The following is a 26,481-nucleotide window of genomic DNA, read 5'->3' as shown; positions in this document are numbered from 1 at the left end:
AAAATAACAATTCGGTACTTATGGAAGTTAACACAGTCAATTGTAGAGAAAAGCGACGAGAAGAAAAAGACATCACAACGTACTTTCCACATCTACAGCAACAGTGGCTCTTAGTTGCAATGTTGTAGTAGTTGTTCTAATCCTTACATTAGAACACAGTAACAGCTATTCCCATACGAACGCTCTTTCGCGCCACATTCGATGCGTCCATCCCTGGGGGAAGGGGTGGGACCACAGGCAGTTTTTGCTGACCCTTGTCCGCTGTGTCTAGCACAAGAGCCGCATCTCCTGCATGTTGTGACAGGCCCCCAGGTCTCGGGTCAGTGAGAAAAAGTGAGCAATTGCGTTTTCTACTTACTTTCCCATTGCTGACAATACCTATTTCTCCAGGACGAATTTTAAGTACATCTTGACAGAACAGCTGATGAGTTCGGAAAATATTCACTCCAATGGTATTATATTTTTTCTGAAAAGCGTTCTTATCCATCCCCTAAACCATAAATTAAGAAGGATGAAATTAATAAGGGAAATATAGCAAATCATTTTTTATTTAAAAAAAATTTTTTTAACACTTATTTTTGAGAGAGAGACAGAGTGTGAGCAGGGGAGGGGCAGTGAGAGAGGGAGACACAGAATCCGAAGCAGGCTCCAGGCCCTGAGCTGTCCACACAGAGCCTGACGTGGGGCTTGAACTCACAGACAGTGAGATCATGACCTGAGCCGATGTAGGACTATTAACTGACTGAGCCAACCAGGTGCCCCAGTAAATCATTTTAACAAAGCCTACTTAAATATATGAATGCAAAATTTGAAATTATTCTAAATTTTGATTTAAAAAGCACTATTTTCATCTGAAACTACATTTTATTTATTTAAATTTAACTTTATTTTTTATTTTTAAAATTTACATCCAAATTAGTATATAGTAAAGCAATGATTTCAGTAGATTCCTTACCCATTTAACCCATCCTACCTCCCACAACCCCTCCAGCAACCCTCAGTTTGTTCTCCATATTTATGAGTCTCTTTTGCTTTGTCCCCCTCCCTGTTTTTATATTATTTTTGTTTCCTTTCCCTTATGTTCATCTGTTTTGTCTCTTAAAGTCCTCATATGAGTGAAGTCATATGATTTTTGTCTTTCTCTGACTAATTTCACTTAGCATAGTACCCTCCAGTTCCATCCACGTAGTTGCAAATGGCAAGATTTCATTCTTTTTGATTGCCGACTAATCCTCCATTGTGTGTGTGTGTATCTATATATCTATATCTATATCTATCTATCTATCTATATATATATATCTCACATTTTCTTTATCTGTTCATCCATCGATGGACATTTGGGCTCTTTCCTTTGGCTATTGTGGATAGTGCTGCTATAAACATGGGGGTGCATGTGTCCCTTCGAAACAGCACACCTGTGTCCCCTGGATAGATGCCTAGTAGTGCAATTGCTGGGTTGTAGGGTAGTTCTATTTTTAGTTTTTTGAGAAACCTCCATACTGTTGAAACTACATTTTAAAAAAGAATATTTCTTTGCCAAGCCAATTATAACATTTGTAAATCCTGTTACAAGTAGATATCACATGCCACATTCATTCTTTGAAGATTTCAGGTGGATTACTGACTAGTAATGCTAGGGAATATGCTAGGGAACATCAACTTAAATACAATTTATCATTAAAGAAATTAAACACATGTTAATTAAATTCTGAACTCAGTACCCCATTTTGGTACCCTCAGTGAAAAAAAACAGTGTTTAAAATAGAAATACCCTATCACACCCCATTATACCAACCTCACAAAACCAATTCAGTAATAGTGCATTTTATTTCTGAAATATAAAAGTAATCCTTGGTGAGAGTCAAAAAATATATGGACATTCACAGAAAATAAACCATGAATAGCTTCTTCACATCTTCACACTAAGAAACACTCTCCATATCAGTACTTATCAAACTTTAATGTGCAATCACCTTGTTGAAATGTAGTTTCTACTTCAGAAGATCCAAGGTGGGGCCTTAAATTCTGAATTTCTAGCAGGTTCCTGGTACGCTCCCGCGATGGTAGAAATGTTCCACTAAACAGTCCAATATGCCAGCCACAGCCATGGATGGTTACTGAGCACTTAAAATGTGGCTAGAATGACTGGAGCACTGAATTTAAATTTAAATTTTTTTTAAGTTTGTTTGTTTGTTTGTTTGCTTATTTATTTATTTAGAGAGGGAATGAGTGTGGGAGGGGCAGAGAAAGAGAGGGAGAGAGACAGAATCCCAAGCAGGCCTCAAGCTGTCAGCACAAAGCCTCACATGGCGCTCAATCTCATGAACCATGAGATCATGACCTGAACCAAAATCAAAAGCTGGATGCTTAAACAACTGGAATTTTAACTTAATTTTAAGTTTAAAAGAGCCACATGCAGCTAGTGGATACAGTATTGGACAGTGCAGCCCGAGATCCCACTTACATCCAAAATCTCCATCTCAATCATCCCCTCTGACCACAAACTCCTCGATTTCCGGCTCATTCAACCTAGTGTCACCATACCAACCATTACCCAATCCCTTCTGTCCTCTGCCCCTACCACCTCGTTATTACCCATCACACCTCCCATAATTTCCTCCTGAGTTATACCTCAAAGGCCTTTACTGCAACACAAACTTGCCATGCTTAGATCCCTGGAATGCTTCCCTGAAGTCATATTCACCTGGCAAAACCTCAACTCTGTTTAAGCACGACTCTGCTTCCCCTGTAACTGGAACCAAAATAGTCTTAATACAGCTGGAAAAAAAGCTGCAACTAATAGCGACCTCACTTTCAGTTTACAGTCGTTAACATCTAGTGGGCCCTCAGAAACCCTCCCACACTAATGTAGTTAATTCACTTTCTCTCAGAATAAGAGAAGAGTATGTGGCATTTGCTCCTCTTCCCTCAAACCTCTAATAATACCTACTCTCACTCTAATACTTAGCGAATGACCTGAATTTCTTCTGAAAATGAAAATAATCAGAAGGCCTTTATCCTGCTACCACCAACTAAATCTACCCTTCCGCAGCCATGCTCATATATTCTGCCTTCTCTCCAGTAAAAATGGATGAATGGTTCTTTTTCTTAAGACCAACTGTAAACACCTGTCCAGGGGATCCCAGCACCTCTTATCTACTCAAGAACTCTGCTTCTTCTCTGCTCCCCTCCCTATCCTCCTTTCTCAGTTTGGATGGACTGTCTCCATTAGCATACAAAAAGTAACATCTTGCAAATGTAGAAAGTCTTGATGCCAAGTCCTTTTCTGGCTACAAAATATTTCTCTGTTCACGGGAAAATAAAGTTTTTTGAAAGAGCTACCTATACTCACTATCTCTAGTTTCTGATTTCCCATTCTCTTTTCCATCAAGTTTACTTTTATACCTACTACTCCACTGAAACTATTTTCATCAAAGTCACCAATGACCACCTTAACAAGTAAATGGTCAATTATGAAGCCTAATTTCAGGAACATCTGCACAGTTGATCATTCTGTCCTTGAAATACTTTCTCCAACTGCTTTCAAGATACCATATTCTCCTGGTTATCTTCTTAACTTATGGCTGTTCCATCTGTCTCCTTCGCTGGATCATCCTTTTCTTGCATACCTCTGTATGTTGGAATATTCCAGAGCTCCATTTTTTAGCCCCTCTTCCCTCACCCAACTCATTTCTGAGGTATCTCACCCAGTTTCTTGCTTTTAAATGATATATAATGTTGGTAACTCTCGAAGTGATGTACTCTAAAAATACCCTGACAACCCTGAGTTGATTTCTATACTCATTAACTCAACTGTCAACTCAACATCTCCCCCTGAATGTCCAACAGACATCTCCAACTTAACATGTACAGACTTAACGCTTGATCCTCTACGTGTCCAGATCTCCTCCTCATCTATACTTTCCCGTCTCAAAAAAAGGCACCACCATTAATTCTAGCTGCTCAAGCTAAAATGTAAGGATGTTACCTTCACATATCACATACAATTGATCAGCTAATTCTGATTGTAACAAATACGTACCAATCACCTCACCATTCCCACCACTACTACCTAGTCCAAGATGCCATTTTTTCTTGTCTAGATTACTGCAAAAACATTCCAATTGTTCATCCTATATCCACTCTTGTCTGCCTACTACAAAATTTCACATGGCATCCAGAGTCATCTTTTTAAGGGTTATTCACCTCTTCAAGATTCCTCAGTGGTTTCCCATCATACTTAGGAAAGACTTCAGTTCCTTATCATGGCCTACAGACTCCTGAAATATCTGGGTTATGTTTCTGACCTCAGCTCCTACTACTCTCCACATCACGCTCCCTATTTTGCTCTGATGATCTTCTGCCTGTACCTCAAACCTGGAAAGACAGTCTCTGCGTCAGTCCTTTAGACTTACTGTGTTCCCAGATCTGGTACATTCTTCTCACAAATTTTCTCATCACATTCAGACCTCTGCTCAAACATAAGCTCTTTAAGAGATGCCTTCCCTGACCACTTCAGCTAAAAGAGCGTCCCTCAAACTATCTACCCTCTCATTTCTTTGTATTTTTCCAGTACCATTTAGTTTGTCTGCCTTTCCCACCACCGTGGAAGCTCCACAGGAGCACGGACTCAACATATCTGCCTTGTCCACGAGTATACCTCCCTTGTATGGCAGACAATCAATTGATATTTTTGAGCAGATTAACGGATCTTCTTTCTTGAGGATCATCTTCCATCTTTAGAATTTCCCTCATACTGGACCCTTCAGTGAACTACCTGAGTATGACTTACATAGCCCTTGAACTCTCGATCTTCACATACAAGTCCTAACTAGAATGCTATCAACTTCAAGGATCATACAGTAGTAGCAGAAATACGTGAAATTTGGTTGGCTAAGTGCCTCGATGCAAAGTCACATCACTGTCTTTTCCCGTTGAAGGAATGTTTATTATCCCCAATTGATTATACTTATTTATTGACATTTTTCAGTAGCATGACCACATTGGCTTATACATTCTAAAAATGCAACAGATACTTCTTACTCCAAACAAATAGCCACTGACCTCAGTAAGGAATGTGTGAATTTTTTCTCCAGAGTAAATAGCTGTAGCAGTTTCTTCCTTCGCCAGTTTCCTGAGAAAGTTTTTCAAAAAGCTGTTTTTCTGTGTAAGAAAAGCTGCCAAAATTCCTCTAGAAATAGCGGTGTTTTCTTCATTTATTTTCGATGTAGGATTATAAATAACTCCCAACCGACTATGAACACTTGTTTTCTGCAAGACACGTTTATAGGTGGAAAAGATCGGTATCTCACATATCATTTTACAGCCGAACTTTTCTCTTTCCATTCGAGCTTGTTCACTTTAACACAAAGCAGCCCTCACTGCAGAGGTCTTTCTATGTGGATGGTACTGAACGTGTACCAGAAAACAGTCATTTTAGGAACTCCGACTGCTTCACCTCTTTGTATAACGAGTCTTTTAGGAGATACTTTAACCACTTTTTGTATGTGAAATAACACATATAAAACAATACCCGAAACAAAAATGTAGAATTCAGTGAGTTAACCCATAAAACTATAACCCAGGTCGAGAAACAGAGCATTGCCAGCAACCCAAAGACGTCTCTCATACACCCTGCCAATGACTACACCTTTCCACGTTTCTAAAAACAACCACGATCCTGTTACTTATTTGTAGGATCATTCTTGCTTCTTCTTCTGGTTTATCACCTAAGTTTCATCATGAAACATTTAACCTATTTTGAGCTTCATATAATCATACAGTATATATTCTTTCCTGCCTTGTTTCCACTCAACATAATGGTTGTGAGATTCATCAACACTGTTTGTGTATCTTTAGTTGCTTTATTTTTTAGGACTGCATAGATTTCCACTGTACGAATATACTCTTTTATACATTCTACTGATGCTGGACATTGAAATTTTTTTTCAGGTTGGTAGTGTACAAACAGAGCATGAAGAATACATCATCACTCATGAACATGTGGAAGCTGAATCTAATTAAGTCAGACATAGCTTCCAGTGTAGAGGAGATATAAGGGCTAAGGGACAAGTTAAAAATACTGTAAGGAAAAAAAAAATCAGTGAAATTTGTAAGGTGGGATTTTTCTAAAAGGCAACCAGCTTGGTCTCTTTAAAAAGTCAATAGACAAAATGTGGATGGGACTGTTCTATAATAAAAGAAACTAATGAAACGTAACAATGAAACACGTTTAGATCCTAGCTTGAAAAAAGAAAAGACATCTTTGTGCGAACAATTTAATGCAGGCTTAGTACTAGCAATGGGATAGTGGTATTGCAGTTATGTAAAATATCCTAATTCTTAGAAAATGCATATTAAAATACTAAGGGATGACGTATGCTGATTTCTGTGACTTACTTTAAAATGCAGACTATTCTGCCCTTCCTCCCCACTAACAACAGATAATCAGATAAAACAAATGTGGCAAGATGTTAAAATTATAGAATCTAGGTGTTAGGTATATAAGTGTTCATTATGTTAGTCTCTTAAAGTTTGTGTAGCTATGAAAAGAAAACATGGTCTCCAAAAAACAGACTCAGAGAGAGATAAGGAGAGACCCCATGAGAGAAAGGCAAAAGTTAAAAGCAAGCTGGCTGAAATGAAAATGAGAGAGGCTCAAAATATAATACTGGAAAGAATAAAAATAAGAATTGATACCGCAGATAATTCAATTAATGAACCAGATCAAGAGTTAGTAAATGACAGCCTGTGGGTGAAATCCCATCTGGAGCGTGTTTTTACATGGTCCTCCAGGCAAAAAAACGTCAGGTGGAATGAGAGACAGGCCATGGGTTTAACAGAGAGAGAGACTCAGAGAAGGAGAGAGATGAAAAGAGCTGTCCTGGGATCATACTCATCCCTGAGGTTCCGGAAAACTGCATCTGTGTCACAGTGGCCCCACTCAAGGTAATGAGAATGGGACAGGGGGCACACTGAAGGCATTCCCTAAACAAATACTGCTAAATAAAAAGGTACTCTGACCCAGGGGCAACTGCTAGGAAGTCAAGTTTAAAAATAATATTAAAGTCCTTCTCGGCAGTCTGGAAGACCAAGCCAAAGGTTGAATCTTCTCAGGAGTCATCAGGGAAATTCCAAGATACTATTCCACTGTGAATGTGGGGCAAAATCATAAAATCTCTAACCTGGAAAGCAGCCTTTAAGTCAAGCAGACATCCAACAGTAAAGCGTGAACATCTAACTGCCTGGGGGTATTTAAGTATAAACTTTGAACAATAATTGGCTTTTGCTGACTCAGAGGCAGTCTCCAGGAAACCAAGATCAAAGATAAAAACAAGGGAAAACGTCTGAGCAGGAACATCAGAGAAAAACAATGAGAGGGAGATAGACTAGAGAGAGAGTTCAGTCATATCACTAAACAAACAAATGACCAAACAGTCCAGGTGATGAAGTGGTATGGGATCCAAATGTGCTCCAGTGTATTATCTAAAATGTTTGGTTTTCAGTAAAAGATTATGAGATATGCAGTGAAAGAGGACAGTATGATTCATACTAAGGAAAAATACCAAGCATCAGAAACTATCTTTGAGGGACCTTAGATGATGGACTTAACAGACATACATGTATCTTCAAACAACTAAAGGAAACCATGCTTAAAGAGTTAAAGGAAGGTACAACAACTTATTACACTGATGATAATAACAAAGCAATAGAAATTATAAAGAAGAACCAAATGGAAACTCTGGAATTGGAAAGTACAATCACTGAAATGAAAAATTCACTAGTGGGGTTCAATAGATTTGACTTGGCAGAAGGATCACTGAATTTAAAGATAAATCAACAGAGCTATAGTCTGAAAAATAGAATGTAAAAAGAACTAAAATGATCAGATTCTTATAGAAATGTGGGACACCATTAAACATACCAATATGTGCATAATGGGAGAGCCACATACATTGGAACTACTGGGAAAAGGCAATCTGTCAGCCTCGCAAAGAACACGCTACCAAAAATTCTTGAGAAGAGACAGAAGGCAGAGGTGATGTACTCCATAGACCTCAAACACCCCTTTTTGAATGTGCTGGTCTGCAGGGCTTGAATGAAGCCAGAATGTGTTCTGAGACTGCCTAACATGACATGAAAATTCTCCCAACTGATGTTATTATGTTTCGTCTAAAATGTATTAACTATTCTTGATGTGGTAGTGCCCCTCCAAGATGGCCCCCGATGATCCTTACTTCTTTATACTTGTGCTTCCATATTGTTCCTCCTCACACTGGATAGGAGCGATCTGTGTCATCAATAGGATATTATGGAAGTACAGTGTGTGACTTTTGAGGTCAGATCATAAAACACACTGTGGCTTCTGTCTCTTTAGCACTCACTCTGGGGAAAGCCAGTTGTCACGTTGTGCGGACACTTAGCAATGCTAAAATGGGGTCTATGTGGCAACGGAATGAGATGTTCTGTGAAGAGCCAGTGACAAACTGAGTCCCCCTGCCAGCAGCCATGCAAGCCCTCTTAGCAGCTGATGGCTCTGGTTCCAGTCAAGCCTGCAGACAACTGCTGCCAGAGTCCTGACTGCACCCTCACAAGAAACCCTGAGCCACAGCCACTTGGCCAAGTCACTCTTGAATTCTTAAACCCCAGACACTCTAAGAAAACGTTTATTGTTTTTAAACCATTAAGTTATGGGGTAATTTGTTATCAGCACTAAATTTACACTTAGCTAATGCAAAACAAACAATTTCATAAAATACTTTGAGTTACGGTTTGTAGGTGTTTTTCTTTTTTTTTTTTTTTTTTTAAATTTTTTTTTTTTTTCAACGTTTTTTTATTTATTTTTGGGACAGAGAGAGACAGAGCATGAACAGGGGAGGGGCAGAGAGAGAAGGAGACACAGAATCGGAAACAGGCTCCAGGCTCTGAGCCATCGGCTCAGAGCCTGACGCGGGGCTCGAACTCACGGGCCACGAGATCGTGACCTGGCTGAAGTCGGACGCTTAACCGACTGCGCCACCCAGGCGCCCCTGTAGGTGTTTTTAATCTAGACAAACTTTTATGCTCCCTTAGAAATATGGAAGGTTATAGAAGAGTATTTTTAAAAAATGTTTATTTACCTTAATGAGAGAGAGTGTGAGTGGGGGAGGGACAGAGAGAGAGAGAGGTGGGGATAGGGGGTCCAGAGGAGGCTCTGTGCTGATAGCAGCCAGCCCGTGCGGGGCTCCAGCGCACAAACCAGATCATGACCTGAGCCAAAGTTGGATACTCAACTGACTGAGCCACCCAGGCGCCCCATAAAAGAGTATTTTTAAATAAATATAGAAATGTATACTATCGAAGTATATTGGTTTGTAATTCTCTAATAACAAAAAAAATTAAGGTTGACTTAAGGCTTAAAATACTCTTCAGTGAAAATTTATTTTCTTTTTCCTAAATATTCAGAGAAAGAAAGTGCTGCCTGACTATGTGATGGAAAACCGCTCTTACAAACTGCTTTTGGTAAAAACTAGATTTGGTGTCATTGATGTAATGGTAGGGTCTGGACCATTCACTCTGTTTTAATAGCCTATTTATAACTACTATGTCTTAGTTCCAGCTGCTACAACAAAGTAACCATAGACAGGGTGGTTTATAAACAACTGAAATGTACTTCCTACAGTTCTGGAGACTGGGAATCTAAGAGCAGGGTGCCAGCACGGTCAGGTTCTGGTGAGGACCCTCTTCTGGGCTGCAGACTACGGATCTGTCCGTGTATCTACACATGATGGACAGAGGGTGAAGTAGGCTCTCTGACCTCTTCTTACAAGGGCACTGATCCCATTCATCACCCAATTCCTTCCTAAAGGTCGCACCTCCAAATGCCACTGCACTACAGATTAGATTTGAACATCTGAATTTTATGGGAGACACAAACATTCAGTGCATACACATTGCAGACAAGTATATGTCTAATAGCAAGGGCAAGCAGGGAACACACAGGTCTGAATCATGGACGACTTGCAGGGTTTTCTTTTCCTGGTCAAATCTGCCTATTGTACATGGAGACTGAATTTGAGTTCCCGTTTTCACCTCCTTATCAACAAGCTGAAGGACTTAAAACATTAACATGGAGGAGAATAAGATTTAATGCACGTTCTTCATTTGGCTTTCTCAAAATTAACAACAAATTATAAAATTTTTGTGGTAAGAGTATCTAAATACTTACCATGTGCTTTAATGCATTAAAAAGTAGTTTTCGCCCAGATGGTTTGTCAAAATCAGCAATAATCCAGAGAGTAACTGAAGAAATTACATCATCATCTGAAAGTATCAAATAGTTTAGTCAAGCTGCCTCTTTATAAAATTAAACTAAAAGCAGGGGACATTTCCAGCTAACAAAATACATTAAAAAGTATTAAGCTAATTTTTTGAAAATAAGAAAATATTGCTAAAGATTACACACACACACACACACACACACACACACACACACACTGACAGGCATATAAAAACACTAGAAGAGTGCTATATAAGCTTTAAATAAACTCGGATACCAAAAAGTAAGAATAGTCTCTAAGGGACATACCTGTGGAATACTTTTATTAGTAGACAAAAGTTGTATTATACTTATGTTTTCGGAATTGGCAAGCAAAATGGTCTTCCAGCTACAGCTATATATTTTTTTTAAATTGAGAATTATACCCCACATAGATGTAAAACTAGATACAATAAAGCTTATTAATAGATACTAAAAACAGCAATATTAGCTTACAATTCATTTATATCCAAACCTCTATTATTAACTTGGTCTAATTCACATTACCTGTGCCATCAACATTAATACAATTCTATTTTTCAGAAAAATTTGAAAATTTGGAAACCACAAGGAGAAACAATTTTTAGTTCTGAAGTCACAGTTAAATGGGTTTAATTTCATCTAGGCTCTGTATGCATCACCTGTACACTTGTCTAGCCATCATTAAAACCTACACAAAAGCCAGTCCTTTAGATCACATAACCTACTTGAAACAATTATAAAACGTTTGCCAGACCAAAAACTTACCCCTGAATAGATGTGAGGCCACCATTACTACCACACTCAGTGATATCTAACTATACGAAAACTATAACAGAAAGAGGGCTGACATTGAATTCACATTGAAGCAATTTAAGTGTGAGGCAGTAGCAGCACATTCTTTTCAAAGAAGAAAGGTAAAGAATTCTAATGCCTTCTTAAGGTCAGCACTTTCACCATCATAGTTAGTAAACTGAGAACTATTTCAAAGTGCTAAGTAAATTTCTCACAACTCCATCAGTTCTTTACACGTTTATATAAATGCCAAGCAAAAGGAAATCGGGTGTTTCCCAGTTAACATTCTTTTAAATTGCTAGAGATTTAAGCGAAGGGCATTAATTATAGGCTAACTTATTCTGATGCCCAGAGGGAATTTTGAAATACACCTCAGAACCTAAAAAATAGACTTCTCTTATTTTTATTCCTTGTTTCTGTTTCCTTTTCCCTTCCCTTGTCACAGTCAGGACCTTATTCTGCCATAACATAGAACTGCATTGTATTTTATTATTTGTTGGACTTCTTGGAGACAGACCACTTTATGAACATAAAATCTGGGATCTGTTAGGAAGTAATTCTGGGGCCATCTGATCCAATCTTGACTCCATGGCATTCTAAAAAACTGGCTGGGTGGCCTCTGCTTAAAACTCTCTCTATAAAAATATACCCCTTACTATGAAGTTCATTTTATCTTTAGATCACTCTCATACACTGAGACAAAACTCAGTCTTCTTTTATCTTTCACATATTGGCTTTCATTTTTCTCTCTAGAACAAAGATCATCAAATAAAACAAAGCAAAACTGAACCAGCTGAACTCCAACTATCTTTGTCTATTTCGAATAGGTCACTGTACTCTAACAAGGCTTGGCTCCACCATCAACTTCCCTGTCCAGGCTAAATGCATATTTCCCAGTACATTCCTGTATAGGTCTCCCTTCTTTTCTTATAATCCCCAATGTAAGCAAAAATCCAGAAGTTTAATCAGAGGGTAGAACTACTTCTCCTCTGATCTGGGAATTATACTCTTATTCATGCATTATAAGACACGAGGTTACACAGTCTGGAAAGTCTTTTATCGCTTTCTTAAAAAGGTGAAAAGTGGAACAGCTTGCTTTAAGAAAAGGCAAAAAACCAAGATGAGCCCCTGAATATATAACTAGGGTAGAAGGTATTTTCCCAGCACAATCCTTGTATCCTAACAAACTACAAACTCTGAAATTGAAAACCAGGCCTCTAGTCAAATGGCAACATACAAATTCATTATGCAAACACCTCACTAAAATTGCAAATTTCGCTACTTTAGGAATAAAGTCAGAAAAATAAAATATGCTCATTACCTTCTTGGGTTAAATAATACATGTTCTTTGCTATAACAGCACTCTTATCTTGCGAATCCAAGAAAAAGAACGTAGAGAAATCTTCAACATCAGCAGTTACTGAAAATTTTCATATTAAATGTTAAATAACCACTTAATAAAATATGCACAACTCAGTAAGCATTTGTAGAAAGTATATGGATCATTTTACCTGATGTGGATATTAAATTAAGGTACTGCCATTTAGCATGCAAAATCAAAGGATTTATACGGGGTACAACATTATTCTTATCCATAAGGAAATCAACTGCATTTGTTCGATCATTTAATGTGCCCTGAAACAACAAAAATATTACTTAGGTAACACAGATAATTTATAGGCATATGTTCTAAAGTTATGCACAGAATATACTTAAAGGCTAATCTAAAAAAAATAAATAAATAATTTAGGCAATTAGGATTCATACAATAAACTTTACATTTACAACAAATATTCCTGTAAATACCTGAATTTTTTTCCAATTAAGCATTTCTGATGTAATTATGCACAGATAAACTTAATTACTTTTAAGTTCATTACTAAGTGATCAGGATGGAAACTTTTGCTACAGAAAGTTGTTTTAACGCAAAAAATCATTTATAAAAATATCATCTATCATGTACTTCCTCATAAATGCTTGCTTACCATAAAAACGTCCCTCTGTAAATGTACCGTCGCGTCCATCATTCTGCGAAGAACAGCCATTTCTAGTTCTTTCATACTGAGCTCTTCAAGCTTAAAGGATTCTCCGTTATAAAGAGCTTGAGGCAAAGGACCCAGGCCAGTCATCTTATAAAAGCTTGCTCCCACCTATTTAGTTCAAAAATATCAGAGTTAAGCTGAAAAATGTCTGTCTGGAAAAGAAATGCATATGTAAAAGAAGGGACGGGCATTGGCGCATTTTGATACGCCACAGGAAAAAAAGGTTAATTGTGCTAATTTCTTTTGTCCTTTCCAAACATTATTTAAAGCAAAGTAATCTATCTATGGAGCAAGAATCAGGAAGCTTTTCCTGAAAAGGGCCAGCTAGCACACATCGCAGCCTCTGTGGGCCATCCAGTCTCTGTCTCCACTACTCAGCTCTGATGCTGTAGTGTAGCAGGGGTATACACCGATGCAGGGATGTGGGGCTACCTCCCAAGAAAACTGTATATATAAAAGAGGCAGTGGGAGGGCAGGATGTGCTGACCCCTGTGCACAGTATAACATTAAAAAACATACCATTTATCTGGATCAGAGATTCATTCATCTCTGCACTCATTTGTTTCATTAACAATTTTTGAATTCATGCCATCGGCATTAAACAAGATGCTGTGAATACAAAGCTGAAAGTCGGCCCTCAAGGGATTCACACAGACAGGGCCAAAACAGAGGCACATGCGGCAGCCAGGAAGAAAACTCGAGGATGGAGAGGAGGGGGTCAGAGAAGCCTCTGGGAAGGGGTGACAGGGAAAGTCTTAAAGGGTGAGTAACATTTGCTGGGAAGATAAAGTGGGAGAAGTGCATGTGAAGACAGGAATTGGGGGAAGAGAACACAGCCTCAGGCAACTGCAAGTAATTTTCTTTTTTTTTTTTTTAATATATGAAATTTATTGTCGAATTGGTTTCCATACAACACTCAGTGCTCATCCCAAAAGATGCCCTCTTCAATACCCATCACCCCCCTTCCCCTTTCCCTCCCTCCCACCCCCCCACAAACCCTCAGTTTGTTCTCAGTTTTTAAGAGTCTCTTATGCTTTGGCTCTCTCCCACTCTAACCTCTTTTTTTTTTTTTTTTCCTTCCCCTCCCCCATGGGTTTCTGTTAAGTTTCTCAGGATCCACATAAGAGTGAAAACATGGTATCTGTCTTTCTCTGTATGGCTTATTTCACTTAGCATAACACTCTCCAGTTCCAACCACGTTGCTACAAAGGGCCATATTTCATTCTTTCTCATTGCCACGTAGTACTCCATTGTGTATATAAACCACAATTTCTTTATCCATTCATCAGTTGATGGACATTTAGGCTCTTTCCATAATTTGGCTATTGTTGAGAGTGCTGCTATAAACATTGGGGTACAAGTGCCCTATGCCTCAGTACTCCTGTATCCCTTGGGTAAATTCCTAGCAGTGCTACTGCTGGGTCATAGGGTAGGTCTATTTTTAATTTTTTGAGGAACCTCCACACTGTCTTCCAGAGAAGCTACACCAGTTTGCATTCCCACCAACAGTGCAAGAGGGTTCCCGTTTCTCCACATCCTCTCCAGCATCTATAGTCTCCTGATTTGTTCATTTTGGCCACTCTGACTGGTGTGAGGTGATACCTGAGTGTGGTTTTGATTTGTATTTCCCTGATAAGGAGCGACGTTGAGCATCTTTTCATGTGCCTGTTGGCCATCTGGATGTCTTCTTTAGAGAAGTGTCTATTCATGTTTTCGGCCCATTTCTTCACTGGATTATTTGTTTTTTGGGTGCAGAGTTTGGTGAGCTCTTTATAGATTTTGGATACTAGCCCTTTATCCAATATGTCATTTGCAAATATCTTTTCCCATTCCATTGGTTGCCTTTTAGTTTTGTTGATTATTTCCTTTGTTTGCAGAAGCTTTTTATCTTCATGAGGTCCCAGTAGTTCATTTTTGCTTTTAATTCCCTTGCCTTTGGGGACGTGTCAAGAAATTGCTACGTCTGAGGTCAGAGAGGTCTTTTCCTGCTTTCTCCTCTAGGGTTTTGATGGTTTCCTGTCTCACATTCAGGTCCTTTTTCCATTTTGAGTTTATTTTTGTGAATGGTGTGAGAAAGTGGTCTAGTTTCAACCTTCTGTATGTTGCTGTTCAGTTTTCCCAGCACCATTTGTTAAAGAGACTGTCTTTTTTCCATTGGATGTTCTTTCCTGCTTTGTCAAAGATTAGTTGGCCATACTTTTGTGGGTCTAGTTCTGGGGTTTCTATTCTACTCCATTGGTCTATGTGTCTGTTTTTGTGCCAATACCATGCTGTCTTGATGATTACAGCTTTGTTGTAGAGGCTAAAGTCTGGGATTGTGATGCCTCCCGCTTTGGTCTTCAAAATTACTTTGGCTATTCGGGGCCTTTTGTGGTTCCATATGAATTTCAGGATTGCTTGTTCTAGCTTCGAGAAGAATGTTGGTGCAATTTTGATTGGGATTGCATTGAATGTGTAGATAGCTTTGGGTAGTATTGACATTTTGACAATATTTATTCTTCCAACCCATGAGCATGGAATGTTTTTCCATTTCTTTATCTTCAATTTCCTTCATAAACTTTCTATAGTTTTCAGCATACAGATCTTTTACATCTTTGGTTAGGTTTATTCCTAGGTACTTTATGCTTCTTGGTGCAATTGTGAATGGGATCAGTTTCTTTATTTGTCTTTCTGTTGCTTCATTATTAGTGTATAAGAATGCAACTGATTTCTGTACATTGATTTTGTATCTTGCAACTTTGCTGAATTCATGTATCAGTTCTAGCAGACTTTTGGTGGAGTCTATTGGATTTTGCATGTATAATATCATGTCATCTACAAAAAGTGAAAGCTTAACTTCATCTTGCCAATTTTGATGCCTTTGATTTCCTTTTGTTGTCTGATTGCTGATAATAGAACTTCCAACATTTTGTTAAACAACAGCAGTGAGAGTGGACATCCCTGTCGTGTTCCTGATCTCAGGGAAAAAGCTCTCAGTTTTTCCCCATTGAGGATGATGTTAGCTGTGGGCTTTTCATAAATGGCTTTTATGATATTTAAGTATGTTCCTTCTATCCCCACTTTCTCAAGGGTTTTTATTAAGAAAGGATGCTGAATTTTGTCAAATGCTTTTTCTGCATCGGTTGATAGGATCATATGGTTCTTTTATTAATGTGATGTATCATGTTGATTGATTTACGAATGTTGAACCAGCCCTGCATCCCAGGAATGAATCCCACTTGATCATGGTGAATAATTCTTTTTATATGCTGTTAAATTCGATTTGCTAGTATCTTATTGAGAATTTTTGCATCCATATTCATCAGGGATATTGGCCTGTAGTTCTCTTTTTTTACTGGGTCTCTGTCTGGTTTAGGAATCAAAGTAATACTGGCTTCATAGAATGAGTCTGGAAGTTTTCCTTCCCTTTCTATTTTTTGGAATAGCTTGAGAAGGACAGGTATTATCTCTGCTTTAAACATCTGGTAGAACTCCCCTGGGAAGCCATCTGGTCCTGGACTCTTATTTATTGGGAGATTTTTGATAACTGATTCAATTTCTTCGCTGGTTATGGGTCTGCTCAAGCTTTCTATTTCCTCCTGATGAGTTTTGGAAGCGTGTGGGTGTTTAGGAATTTGTCCATTTCTTCCAGGTTGTCCAGTTTGTTGGCATATAATTTTTCATAGTATTCCCTGATAACTGCTTGTATCTCTGAGGGATTGGTTGTAATAATTCCACTTTCATTCATGATTTTATCTATTTGGGTCATCTCCCTTATCTTTTTGAGAAGCCTAGCTAGAGGTTTATCAATTTTGTTTATTTTTTCAAAAAAACAACTCTTGGTTTCATTGATCTGCTCTACAGTTTTTTTAAATTCTGTATTGTTTATTTCTGCTCTGATCTTTATTATTTCTCTTCTTCTGCTGGGTTTAGGGTGTCTTTGCTGTTCTGCTTCTATTTCCTTTAGGTGTGCTGTTAGATTTTGTATTTGGGATTTTTCTTGTTTCTTGAGATAGGCCTGGATTGCAATGTATTTTCCTCTCAGGACTGCCTTTGCTGCATTCCAAAGCGTTTGGATTGTTGTATTTTCATTTTCGTTTGTTTCCATATATTTTTTAATTTCTTCTCTAATTGCCTGGTTGACCCATTCATTCTTTAGTAGGGTGTTCTTTAACCTCCATGCTTTTGGAGGTTTTCCAGACTTTTTTCTGTGGTTGATTTCAAGCTTCATAGCATTGTGGTCTGGAAGTATGCATGGTATGATTTCAATTCTTGTATACTTATGAAGGGTTGTTTTGTGACCCGCCCAGTATGTGATCTACCTTGGAGAATGTTCCATGTGCACTCGAGAAGAAAGTATATTCTGTTGCTGTGGGTAAGGGGGATCCTGTGAGACAAAGTACCAGAGACATCGCTACAAGCATGAAACCTACAGACATCACAATGACTCTAAACCCATATCTTTCTATAACACTGAATGTAAATGGACTAAATGCGCCAACCAGAAGACATAGGGTATCAGAATGGATAAAAAAACAAGACCCATCTATTTGCTGTCTACAAGAGACTCATTTTGGACCTGAGGACACCTTCAGATTGAAAGTGAGGGGATGGAGAACTATTTATCATGCTATTGGAAGTCAAAAGAAAGCTGGAGTAGCCATACTTATATCAGACAAACTAGACTTTAAAGGCTGTAACAACAGATGAAGAAGGGCATTATATAATAATTACAGGGCCTATCCATCAGGAAAAGCTAACAATTATAAATGTCTATGTGCTGAATATGGGAACCCCCAAATATATAAAACAATTACTCACAAACATAAGCAACCTTACTGATAAGAATGTGGTAATGACAGGGGACTTTAACACTCCACTTACAACAATGGATAGATCATCTAGACACACGGTCCATAAGGAAACAAGGGCCCTGAATGACTTGACAGATGTATTTAGAACTGCAAGTAATTTTCTGTGTCTACGGTGGGGAGAGTTCTGTGTGTGGGAGCAGTGAGATACGGGACAGAGGCCAGCTCCTGAAGGTGCTCAACATCTGCATTTTACCTTGGGAATGACAGAAGTTACTAACCAATTCATCTGCTATTCACAACTATGTATTATTATAGCTACCATCATTGCTAACATTCTCACAATTACTCTGTGAAGCTAAGTACTACCATTACATCCATTTTACAGATGCTGAAACACACACGCAGAGATGAAATCACCTCCAGGGCCACCACGTGGCTACTGCATTTCATTTAATTTTTTCTTTTTCAAGTTTTTATTTAAATTCCAGTCAGTTTAACATACAGTATAGTGTTAGTTTCAGGTACAGAATTTAGTGATTCATCCTGTACATACAATTCCCAGTGCCCATCCCAACAAGTGCCCTCCTTAATGCCCATCACCCATTTACTGGGCACTTACTGTGTATTAGGCTTATGAGTGCACATAAATAACATGCAAATTCTGTCCTAAGGGAACTCATAGCTTAACAGAGGAAGAGATGGACCCATTAAAAACAAGTGTGAGTATAGCACCCAGGGGTTCCAAGGAGGGCATGGTCAGTTCCATCTAAGAAGAGGGTAAATACTGTTAAGTAATAGGATCAGGTGTGCTTATTTAAAAAAAAAGACCACAGCAGCAACGGTGAGAAGGAAAGACGTGGGAGAACAGGCCCTGGGAGTGTCGCTCATGGGCTACAATAATAGCGTGGGAAAGAGAGCAAAAGCAGAACAGAAATCAGGGGTGATGGGCAAGGAGAGAACGAGGCAGTTTCTGAGACATTCAGCTGGCTGGACGGCTGGAACATAACCCTGTACTGTTTGGGATGGTAGGAGCGAAGCAGTGGGTTAGGATGGCCATCAGGCTTCTTGCATAGGTGGCCAGGGTGAATGATGATGCTACCCTGTAGGACAGGCATAAAGAAGAACAAAATGGGGTAACAAGGAAGATGATGGGCGTGGTTTTAGATTCTTTTGATTCAGGATCCTTATGGGCAATCAACCAGGTATGGGTATGTCTCTGCTGGAAATACAAGCCCTCTTCTGATTTACTCCATGATTTCTAATTAGGCCACCCGCCCATTCCAAAAGCTTTAAGTACCACAAATAAGCCAATGACACTGAATTTTATATTTTTAGCCCTGTAAGAACAAGTTGCCAAACAGGGACTTAACACCTAATCTAACTGCAGCTTCAGTCTCCCTCAGAAATTTTTCCATCAGATCAGTACCAATGAGTCTGTCACAAGGGCAGAGAGGTAGTCTACATATTAACCCCCCTGCTTTTCCCCTAAGGGAAAGCCTCCTTGCCCAAAACAATCCTTTTCTTTTGCTAATAACGTTCCTGCCCCACCCTCCTTCTCTAAAAATCTTTCCACTTAGTGTAACTCCTCAGATCATCCTTCTGTTTGCTAGAGGGGATGCTGTCCTATTCTTGAGCATTAAAAAAAAAAAAAAAAAAAGCCATTTAGAAACTTAAAAGTTACTCCATTGAATTTGTGTCATTTAACAGATTTGGTGGCAGCAACGGGGTCCAAAGTGAACTTTGCCAGCATTTGGGGGCAAGAAACACAGGTGTAGGACCCGCAAACCCTTTGAGCTCCTGGTCTTTCCTGCCACTTCTAAGAGCTGTGGGTCAGTTCCTGTCAGTTCTCTCTTCTGAGAGACAGACAATCCCATACACTGTGCCCTCCAGCGACTGACTCAAAATGATGGAGAGTGTTCTTTCAAAAACAGGCAGGTCACGGTCACCTCACTGCTCAGTATCTTAGACTTTTTACTGTTGCCACGGTCTTCTTCAACTGTTCTGAGTTCCAATTAGACACTGTTCACTGTGCAATCCGCCCCCTTCCTTCCATGACACACACACAACACAACTCCACTGCTACCCACACAGAGGCAACACCAATTGCTCAGAGTTCTTCACAACTCTGGACTTCCTAACACTGTCCTCTGGGATGTCAATCTCCTGCCACTTTCTTGTTCTCTTTGATTCAACTTTTCGTCCTACTTCAGGACTCAGCTTGCCATCCCCCACTCAGAGACGTATTCCTTATCTCCACCCCCAGAGCACTCCCTTTCACTCTATGTGCTGTGTACCTGGGGGTCCCTTCCAGTGAAGACACATGTCCATCAATCTCGGGGACTTCTTGGTGTTATTTCTCTGATGCTTTTCTTTCCTTTGTTTTCTCTGTTCTTCCTGAGTCTTCTGGATTGAGACTCTACTGGTTTACCATTTATTCTTATTTTTATTTCTTTCTCTTAATTTCTCTCTCTGCTCTATTACATTTTTATTTTATTAAAAATCTTCAGGAGATCTTCCTTGCACGCTATTCTTTTACGTCTTGTGCTTGAACATTAGAAGTACTCAATAAACATCTGTTGAAAGTGCAGATAAAGTTTGGATGGAGAGAGAAAATTACGGGAACATGAGCTGAGGGAATAAAGGCCTAAACTCGTCAATTTTCTTCATGATGCAGGAGTTGGAATGATTTTCTAGGTGTGAAGAGGAAGGCAGGAAAGGGGTTTAGGGAATGGATGCAGGTTTAGAGTAGAGTTTGGGAGGGGTAGGGAGTGGAGAAGACCCAGCTCAGCTGAAGGGTTGTCAGGTAACACTGGGACAGAAGACGTAGACCATCCTTACAGGACAGTCGCAGGGAAGGACGGCAGAGAACCGAGAGCAAACAGGGGGCACGTATGCACATAACACAAAAATGGAATTTAGTATTTCTGAAGAGTGTACTGTGTCCCTAATCTTTACAAAAATCCTTAATATTCATAACTTCAGGAGACGATGACTGCAGACATCTTAAAATAACACAATACAAATTTCACTACTTAAATGTGGGTTTCTGATGAAATACGGTAGGTTCATCCACACACATGCTTACCTCTTCTCTCTTCACACATTTCACTAAAGTGAGAATAACAGAGAACGTAAGAGCCCGCAAAGATAAAGAAAAACGGGAGAAAAGACAAAAAGCAGGCGAGCAAAGTAAAAAGTGAAGTCACACCTGTGCAGACAGAACGGAACATGAATATTTTTCATCATCGCTGGAGACACTCCGGATCCCGGACGGAGGATGAGAGCAGAGAAAGCGGAAACTGGCTGAGAGTCTGCACAGGGAGCAGCTGGCTCTCAAGGGCCCTCTCTCAACCCTGAAAATCCAAACTGTTCTGCTTTTCTTATTCTCTGCTGAAACTGAATCACAGAGACCAGCCTCGGTGATGGCAGGCAGGGTGGAGAGCTGAGAAAGGGGACAGAGACCAGGCAGGAGATTCAAGGAACGTTCCCATCCTTCACACCCAGTGCTGGACCACAATAGTGGGTTCCTACACATAACCCGTGCCCTCACCTCCCACAGGTGCACCCTCTTCTGTCACATGTACTCCTTCTAAGAAGAAAATAAAGAATTCTTATTTGAAGAATCAAATGCTGCTTTGATTGCAGGTCAGCTCAGCTCCCCGAGCGAGGCTCACCAACTCACAAGGCCCATGTGTTTGTGATCCGCTTTTCAGGATTTCATACTTCCATGTGAAAGACAACCAGACAGTGTAAGACATCTGACAAATGCTTCGAACACAAAAGAGAGAAATCGAAGCAAATGAGAAAATGGAAGCTTTAGAAGGCAGAGGTAATGCAGGGAGCACAACAACACATCACAAAACACTTGTAGCTAAGACAGTATATTGTGTCCATGAAAGAAAAACTGGGATGCTATAAAACAGGAATATGATACAAGAGGCACCTCCAGAAAATTTTTAAAAAACTGAACGAAAAAGACAAAGGAACAAAAAAAGAAGAAAAAGCAAATAGAGACCCAACTCAGAAAACTCAGAAAGGACAGAGAAAATAAACGAAAGCATTAGAGAAAGAAAAAAGAAATCCCCAGAATTATAGATATGAATCTATTAGAAGGAACTCACCAAATACTCCCTACATAGAATGAAAGAGGATCAATACAAAGACAGATCATGAGATTTCCAAACACCAGAGATAAAAAGATTCTAGAAGCTTTCAAACTGGATTAAAAAAAAAAAAAGCAGAAAGACAAAAGAATTAAAATCAGAATGATATCACTGGTCTCCACAGCCTATCAGAAGATAGGAGACAGTATAGAAAAGCCTCCAAAATTTGAAAGAAAAATGGTTACCCACTCCAACTACCAATAAGACACAAATACAGTATAAGATTTTTGAACATAAAGGAGTGATAATTTTTCTCTTAAGCATATTTGCTTGGGAGAGAAGTAAAATCAGAAATAAAAAAAAAAAAAAATAGGAAATGCACAGTGCTAGCAAAACCAGAGATAAATCAGAGAGACTGTAAGTGGGAACAGCAAAGGCAGACCCAGAAAGGACAGTGGTGCTTCAGGCCCAGGGGATGGCCAGTTCACTTTAGAGGAAGGGGCACATGGCTACAGGATGCATTCTGGGGGCTGGTGTGCGTGAAGGAATGTGCCGGTTTGTCCGTTGCTATGTTTATTTGTATGAAAATCTCTGGATAGATATGTGACCGATCTACTGACTATTTGGATACATTTGCAGTAAGAACACTCCACAAATGGGTAAAAATATGGAGCAAGTCTTAAAGTTTAAAAAGAGTTACTAAAAAATGGAAGGACAATCATAGTATTTGATTTACTAAACAGGGAATACTTAAAAACTCAGACACACTAAATATTCACTTACCCAAAATGTGTTAAAAACAGAGCTGGTAATCAGCTGGTTTGCACTATACAGACTTTACCACTTCCTAACGTAATGAAATACTTCTGTACCACTTGGTAAATAGCTGCTGTCCTGGGATGGCAATTGCCCATGAGAACCATCGTGACCTCTTTGTCACACTCCCAATGTCGACATGATTCAGCCATTACAGGGTAACCATCAGCATGAGGGCCTCAAGACTCCACTCCAGCTCTAGGACCTGCCTCGGGTTGACTCTCTTTCTGACTGGTTGCTTGTGAAGCCACAACAGTTTTTAAGTATTTTAAGTAACGCCCCTAGACTTGGAGAGACCAAGTGAAGGTCTGGAGGTAGGAAAGAGCTCAATCCCCCATGACTATAACAGAAACTCAGCAAATGTATCTAAAACTTAAGATGTGCTGTGCAACTGAAGGAATCCAAAAGAAGATGACTCCTTTTCTTGAAGTAACAACAGTCCAGTTGCAAATGAAATTTACATCCATATATGGTATGTATAAAAAAGGCAATGGGAAACGGTAATATTGGGTTGTGAATACCAATATTTAAGGATAACATGGTGTTATTCAGATGATGTTTTTATGGCAACTGATAATAAGTACTATGTTTTGGCTATATGAGAGCTCAACTTAAATTCATTTGTGTATCAGCAGAGACTACTGTTATATTTACCCAGAATCAACATGAATAAATGAATCCATTTCTTTCCACATATAACTTAGATTATGAACATTATTTTAAGCTAAATAAATATATTGAAATTAAATAAACAGCTTGAATATTTTTACCTAGCTGTTCTTAGGAATGTATTTTATTTAAATGCACTTCATAGCCTTAGGTACATAGGTGTTATAAAAGGCTTTATTCATTAATTTTTTAAAGTTTATTTATTTAGAGAGCCAACGCAGGGGAGGGGCAGTGAGAGGAGGGGAGAGGCAGAATCCTAAGCAGGCTCCACGCTGTCAGCAAGGAGCCCGGTGCAGGGCTCAAACTCGTGAACTGTGAGAACATGACATGAGCTGAAATCAAGAGTCAGAGGCTTCACCGACTGAGCCACCTAGGCACCCCACAAAAAGTTTTAAATACTATGATTAACTTGAACCAGAAAAAGTTTTTTTACAGAAACAAAGCATATACAAATCAGTAAAAAATCAATAGGCTGTTACAGATTTATAAAAAAAAAAGGGCAAATCAATTAGAAATTTTTTTTTTTTTTTTTACTCTGGAATGAGAAGTGATTCTTAGTATCACCATTATGCATCTATCAGGCAGGCAGGCTCAAGAGATACGATTTCTGCACAAGTGTTAGTCCCTAAGGAAGGTAAGGTCTGACTAGAAATTGTGCTCTACCACTGAGTAGCAAGCAGAGAAGAGCCCACTTCTTTAAAAAAAGTAAAATAGAAGGGGCTCAGTCGGTTGAGCATCTGACTTCGGCTCAGGTCACGATCTCACAGCTCGTGAGTTCGAGCCCCGCGTCAGGCTCTGTGCTGACAGCTCAGGGCCTGGAGCCTGCTTCGGATTCTGTGTCTCCCTCTCTTTCTGCCCTAACCCACTTGCGTTCTGTCTCTGTCTCTCTCAAAAATAAATAAACATTAAAAAAAAAATAAGATTAAAAAATTAAAATAATATCATAGAATAAAAATATAAAAAATAAAAAAACAAAAAAAAAAAGAGAGAAGAAAAATACAGCATGTAAGGTTTAAGAACAGAATTACTTCCAGGACTCCTATAATTACCATTCACCATCAGCTGATATTAAAACCCAACTGGTGCAACCTTTTGCTTTCAACCTGTGTAAATAGGATCCTTGCTATATAAAAATTCACTGTTTTTCTATTCGGTGAGTTTACATAATCACTATAGGAAATTTGGGTTCCTCTTTCCCTGTTAAGAGTACCTGAAGTGTATTTGTAAAAAAATAATTTTCTTCCTAAATTTCCTTGGTCCGGTGAATAGTTTTATTAAAAGAGATGCCTCTATGCAACTTGGCCCCACATGTTCATCTTGATTGCTTTTTAATTTTTTTTTAATTATATGAAGATAGAGTCATGAAATCAATCAATGAAACTCTCGCTTTTGAAATTATGATTTGGAAAACCATTTTTGCAGGACTAAAAAAACTCCCTAATTCCTACCACACTGGCTTTCAATTGCATTGAGACCACTGGACTCCTGGCTTCCGTTTTGGTGCAGCCTGTGCGCCCCGGAGGGCTCCCCATGGGCTACTGTTGGGGCCTCTCCCAAGAAGGCCGTGTCCATATCCAACTATGACACTTCACCCTGACAGCACTTTACCCAGCAACCTCCTTCACTCGCATGCCGCAGTATCTTAGACTTTACAAAAGACACTCCCATAAATTTAGGGTAGGCATTTCCAGCAGAAATTCAGCAGCACAGCAATTCTTATACATGGCTTTACTGTACCCCCTTCCTCGCCCCCAGAGCAGCAGTCTCTAAAACTTCACTGCTCTCGTGACGTTCTGTCCCACTGCGCAACCCTCACTCTCAGATGGCTTTGTCTCCTCAGTATTTCATTCAGTAGATGTTTACTGATCACATAGTATGTTCTAGTCACTGGGCCCTGGGCTTGCAAAACTCAACACGAGCCATGATCCCCACTCTTACTGAGGATGTGGACCAGTGAGAGGGCAGGTAATGAACAGCCAAGTGTAACCAGCATTATGCAGGAGTACACAGTACTATTTCAGCATGTGAAATTAGCATGAACAACTTAATCTCACCTGGAGGGTTAGGAAGGGATGCCCAGAAGTTCTTTCCAAAGTGTTGCTTTTCCCCCAAAGTAACATTAAAGCCAAGCACTACAGAGAAGCAGGCACAGGCTAGGAAAGAAGGGAGGCAGTGTGCAGCAATGCTCAGGAGGAGCCCATGCAGCAACCTGAACTAGTCCGACTGTGTGGTGGGAACAGAAGAGCAAGGAAAGAAAAGAGTCGTGAAAGGCAAGACCAAAGAGAAAACAGGGGCCAAGACGGGAGGGGGGGGGGGGTGCGGATTACAACACCAGTGATCCTAGCCTTCGCCGTTACCATGGAGAAATACTGCATACAAGAAAGCCAGGATCAGATCTGAGGTCTAAAACCTCCTACAAAATGCAAGAACCCATCTAGAAAACTTGACGCCTGTAAGAGCATTAGAAATTCAGCCCCAGCGGTGCTCCATCTTCCCAGGTTTGGTTCTTGCCCCAGCCTTTACCTACAAGGCCAGCTTTCCATTTCTTCAAATACAAATTACGTTCCTTACAATTTTTAAAAAAAAATTTTTTTTTTTTTTTTTAAATTTTTTTTTCAACGTTTTTTATTTATTTTTGGGACAGAGAGAGACAAAGCATGAACGGGGCAGGGGCAGAGAGAGAGGGAGACACAGAATCTGAAACAGGCTCCAGGCTCCAAGCCATCAGCCCAGAGCCTGACGTGGGGCTCGAACTCACGGACCGCGAGATCGTGACCTGGCTGAAGTCGGACGCTTAACCGACTGCGCCACCCAGGCGCCCCTAAAAAAAAAATTTTTTTTAACGTTTATTTATTTTGAGACAGAGAGAGAGCATGAATGGGAGAGGGTCAGAGAGAGGGAGACACAGAATCCCAAGCAGGCTCCAGGCTCTGAGCTGTCAGCACAGAGCCCGACGCGGGGCTCGAACTCATGGACCGCGAGATCAA

At 39.5% G+C, this 26,481-nt stretch overlaps 1 protein-coding gene across 1 annotated transcript in view; it reads right to left on the bottom strand.

The window, feature by feature from the left end:
- UGGT2 (UDP-glucose glycoprotein glucosyltransferase 2) overlaps positions 1-26,481 on the bottom strand; it is a 192,092-nt gene that overhangs the window by 62,171 nt on the left and 103,440 nt on the right. The window contains exons 17-22 of the mRNA XM_058681695.1: positions 13,057-13,221; positions 12,583-12,706; positions 12,393-12,491; positions 10,208-10,302; positions 5,065-5,271; positions 359-490 (exon numbers count right to left, since the gene is read on the bottom strand). Of these exons, the coding sequence (XP_058537678.1) occupies positions 359-490; positions 5,065-5,271; positions 10,208-10,302; positions 12,393-12,491; positions 12,583-12,706; positions 13,057-13,221 (822 nt within the window). The remainder of the gene's footprint in view (positions 1-358; positions 491-5,064; positions 5,272-10,207; positions 10,303-12,392; positions 12,492-12,582; positions 12,707-13,056; positions 13,222-26,481) is intronic.

Source organism: Neofelis nebulosa, chromosome 1 (assembly GCF_028018385.1).
Source record: "Neofelis nebulosa isolate mNeoNeb1 chromosome 1, mNeoNeb1.pri, whole genome shotgun sequence".
In the NCBI taxonomy this organism is placed as follows: Eukaryota; Metazoa; Chordata; class Mammalia; order Carnivora; family Felidae; genus Neofelis; species Neofelis nebulosa.
The sequence above is the reverse complement of the archived record's forward strand: the minus strand, read 5'-3'. Positions and strand labels throughout refer to the sequence as shown.